The following is a 3,204-nucleotide window of genomic DNA, read 5'->3' as shown; positions in this document are numbered from 1 at the left end:
GGTGGTGCACGTGTCATCGTGGATCGAGATTGACCCCATCTGTGCCCTTCAAGCTTTGATGGAAGGCTTCAATGTCCTAACCCTTGAAGATGTGCTTTCAGAAGCTGACATCTTCGTTACCACTATACTGGGCACGGGGATATACCCTATGATTTTATATCAAGCTCTAGATATTTTATAAATCACGTGCTCAGTATTTGGGATTAGCTTTATGTATAACCGCATAACTACGTGCCCAAATGCAACTGAAAGTTATGATTACCTTGTTTCGTGGAATGCGTTTTATACTACTATTATAAAAGCATGTACTCTACCTTTTTTTGCAAATCTTTTTTTTCCTTTTTTTTTCTTTTCAAATTTATAGTTGCTTCAATTTTTTTCTCTCAATTTTTTCCCCATATATCTTTTTTTTTTTTTGGTAGTAATTTTTTTCCCCATATATCACTACTATAAAAGCATGTACTCTACCTTTTTTTGCAAATCTTTTTTTTCCTTTTTTTTCTTTTCGAATTTATAGTTGCTTCAATTTTTTTCTCTCAATTTTTTCCCCATATATCACTACGTGCATTTGCACGTATGTTTTTTACTAGTGTATATATATATATATATATATATATATATATATATATATATATACATATATATTACATATATCATCAGCGATCAAATCCACAACTTCTTCACTAAAAAGTTCTACTACCTTTTTACTAAGGAATGTTGGTCTTATCAATCAAACAACCTTATGATAGTCTCATAAAAACTAACAAATCATAGCTAAAGAGTTCAAGTCAACCCACTGACAAGAAAGATGAAATGAGACATGTTCAGTCATTTTCCACCGACCTTTATTCAACATTTTCTTATAAGGTTACATAATTTCCTTCAACTTGGTTTGGCTAGAAGGTAAATATTATACCCACAAAAACTTATATAGAAATAATCCCATTTAATGTGATACGTGGTCCCTACACGCACGACTAAATAATTGACATTTGACTCCTGGCACTCATTAGTGTTTAGAGATTCCCTAACCGTATGTGAAGCATACACACACACTCTAAGGTCGTGCTTTAGTGCTACGCATTAAATGCGCAGCACGGTGAAGCGAACGGTCGAGATTGAAATCTCGACCGAAATTTCGATCTCGACCATCCGTCTCGGTGTCGAGATCGAAATCACGGTCGAGATTTCGATCTCGACCGTGCACTGCACATGCTGCGCATCATGCAAGTCACACTACTTTACCAGCACTCATAGAACTTAATATCAACACGAAGCCGGAAGTACACCTCTCCTTCAAACGCATCAGTCATTAAGGTTGCGATTCCTCTATGCATGAAGAAATCTCCAGTGCCACCCACCACAGAAATGTCTCTGGTCTTCACCATAATTGGGTCTGCTCCGATGAAGTTAATGGTGCCCTGATGTTCAGTGTTGTTAAGTTGAAAAGTGAAGCCTAACCATGCAGTGAAGGTGTCTTTCTTGTCATAGATATAGAGACCTTGAGCACGGCCGACCGCTGGTGAGTGTAAATTGTTGTCTGTCGTGATAGGATCATCGAAGATAACAATGTTTCCGAAGTGACTTTGTGGTGCTAAGATGGTGAGATTAGACCCTTCTGGAGCTGCTACAATGGCAGAAGTTGCATTTGCAGCATTGTTGCCATTGTAAAGAATGTCATGGAAGTACAACACCAACTCCTTGCAAGGCTTGTATTGCTGCTGATTCATTTTCATTCCATGAACAGCTGAAGAGTACCCAGTGAGGAAAATGAAGAGAAGAACAATAATGAAAGATGATGATCTCCTTATTTCTCCCATTTGGTTGGACATGATGAAGAGCTGATCAAAGAAGTAATTATGGATAGAATTGGTAACACATCCTTCCCTGCTCCTCTTCATCATTATATAGGGATTTCATGTCACTACTTTTCTTCCACCTACTGACCTGCTCTGATTAAAAATAGATGGTTTACTTGTAATAACCTTAAAAACCTCTAAGGCTTACCAAAAATGAGTTTAAAGACATGCTAATCAATTACTAATCACTAAGAACTAACCGTGCTCTAAGCTAGGGTTACCAAAAAACAAAAACAGAAAACCGTGCTCTAAGTATAGTCAGTGACTCTAAATTAAGCCTTTCCAGAAAACAGAGTTGGGATAAGTATTGGATGTGTAGTTGTTTTCGTGTCATCCAATGATGGAAACATGGAATTGAATCATCGCGATCTTCACCTACTACATTTTTTGGTTCATGCAATAAAATTTTCACTAATCTTGACCCATCCATCAATTTAGGCAGTATCTACCCTGCTTCTTCTTCCATCCTACCTAAAATCCACGTAGATTATAAAATAGTATATATAATAGGACTGATTTCACCTGGTCCATAGCAAATATTAAGTTCTTTTCACCAACACTTGCGAAAAGGAGAAAATGATTATAGAAGAAAATTTTTGGGTGATTAAAAAAAAAAAACCCTAGAAGAGTTAGTGAATCTAAAAATGGTGGATGAACTAGATTCTTTGTGGATGGAAGGAAACCTAATCCTAGATTTTTTTACATTCTTGTTTTTATCAAGGGTTGACTGAAGATTATGTATTAGCAGTTTGGAGAACACAAACAAAAATGAAAATTGTGGAATGGATTTGTTGGGTCATAATAGTTGAATAGTACCAGTTTACTAATCTGAAAGCCAAGAGTGAATCAGAAGCAATCCATGCATCTATCAGTTTTAGAATCCACAAAACAGAAAAGACATTAAGAAGGGAACATGGAAAAATAACTCCCTCTACATGGAAGAGAATAACTGAATGGGTCTGGGACTTTATTTCCAAATTTGAATTAAAGGGTTATCATTAGGAGTTCCATTTGAAAATGTGATTTGTTATCAAAAGAAAGAATCTTACTTTGTTGAGATTATTTGAAAATGTTTTCTTTACAAGACTCAAAACCATATGAATCTTTTGAACCCAGGTCAATGATTTGAAATTTGTTAAGTAAGTAATCTCACCAGGAATATATTCTAAAATTCAAAGTCTTTTTTTTAAAAGGTCAGCATCTCTATTACTAGATCTGAGTACAAAATTGAAAGAAACAGAAGTAAACTTAGAGATTAAAGCAATGATGTTATCTACAACTATCTTTGAAGCCTCTCCAACGCGTAGAGGTTCGAAGCTGAAGTGACCTAAATGTGGGTTTCTCA

The 3,204-nt window shown here is 35.7% G+C and overlaps 1 protein-coding gene across 1 annotated transcript; it reads right to left on the bottom strand.

Annotated features, from left to right (window-relative positions):
- Positions 1-1,241: 1,241 nt before the first annotated feature.
- Positions 1,242-1,820, bottom strand: LOC149029813 (disease resistance response protein 206-like). The gene has a single exon (XM_089151560.1). The coding sequence runs from the start codon at positions 1,818-1,820 to the stop codon at positions 1,242-1,244; it is 579 nt and encodes a 192-aa protein (XP_089007686.1).
- Positions 1,821-3,204: the final 1,384 nt, after the last annotated feature.

Source organism: Hakea prostrata, chromosome 1, assembly GCF_041222555.1.
Source record: "Hakea prostrata isolate BN-2017 chromosome 1, UWA_Hpros_2, whole genome shotgun sequence".
Classification (NCBI taxonomy): domain Eukaryota; kingdom Viridiplantae; phylum Streptophyta; class Magnoliopsida; order Proteales; family Proteaceae; genus Hakea; species Hakea prostrata.
This window is presented reverse-complemented; position numbering and strand designations above follow the sequence as displayed.

What these genes read in the sequence shown, in the direction of transcription:
- LOC149029813 (XM_089151560.1), bottom strand. Translation starts at nt 1,820, where the DNA reads ATGGGAGAAATAAGGAGATCATCATCTTTCATTATTGTTCTTCTCTTC.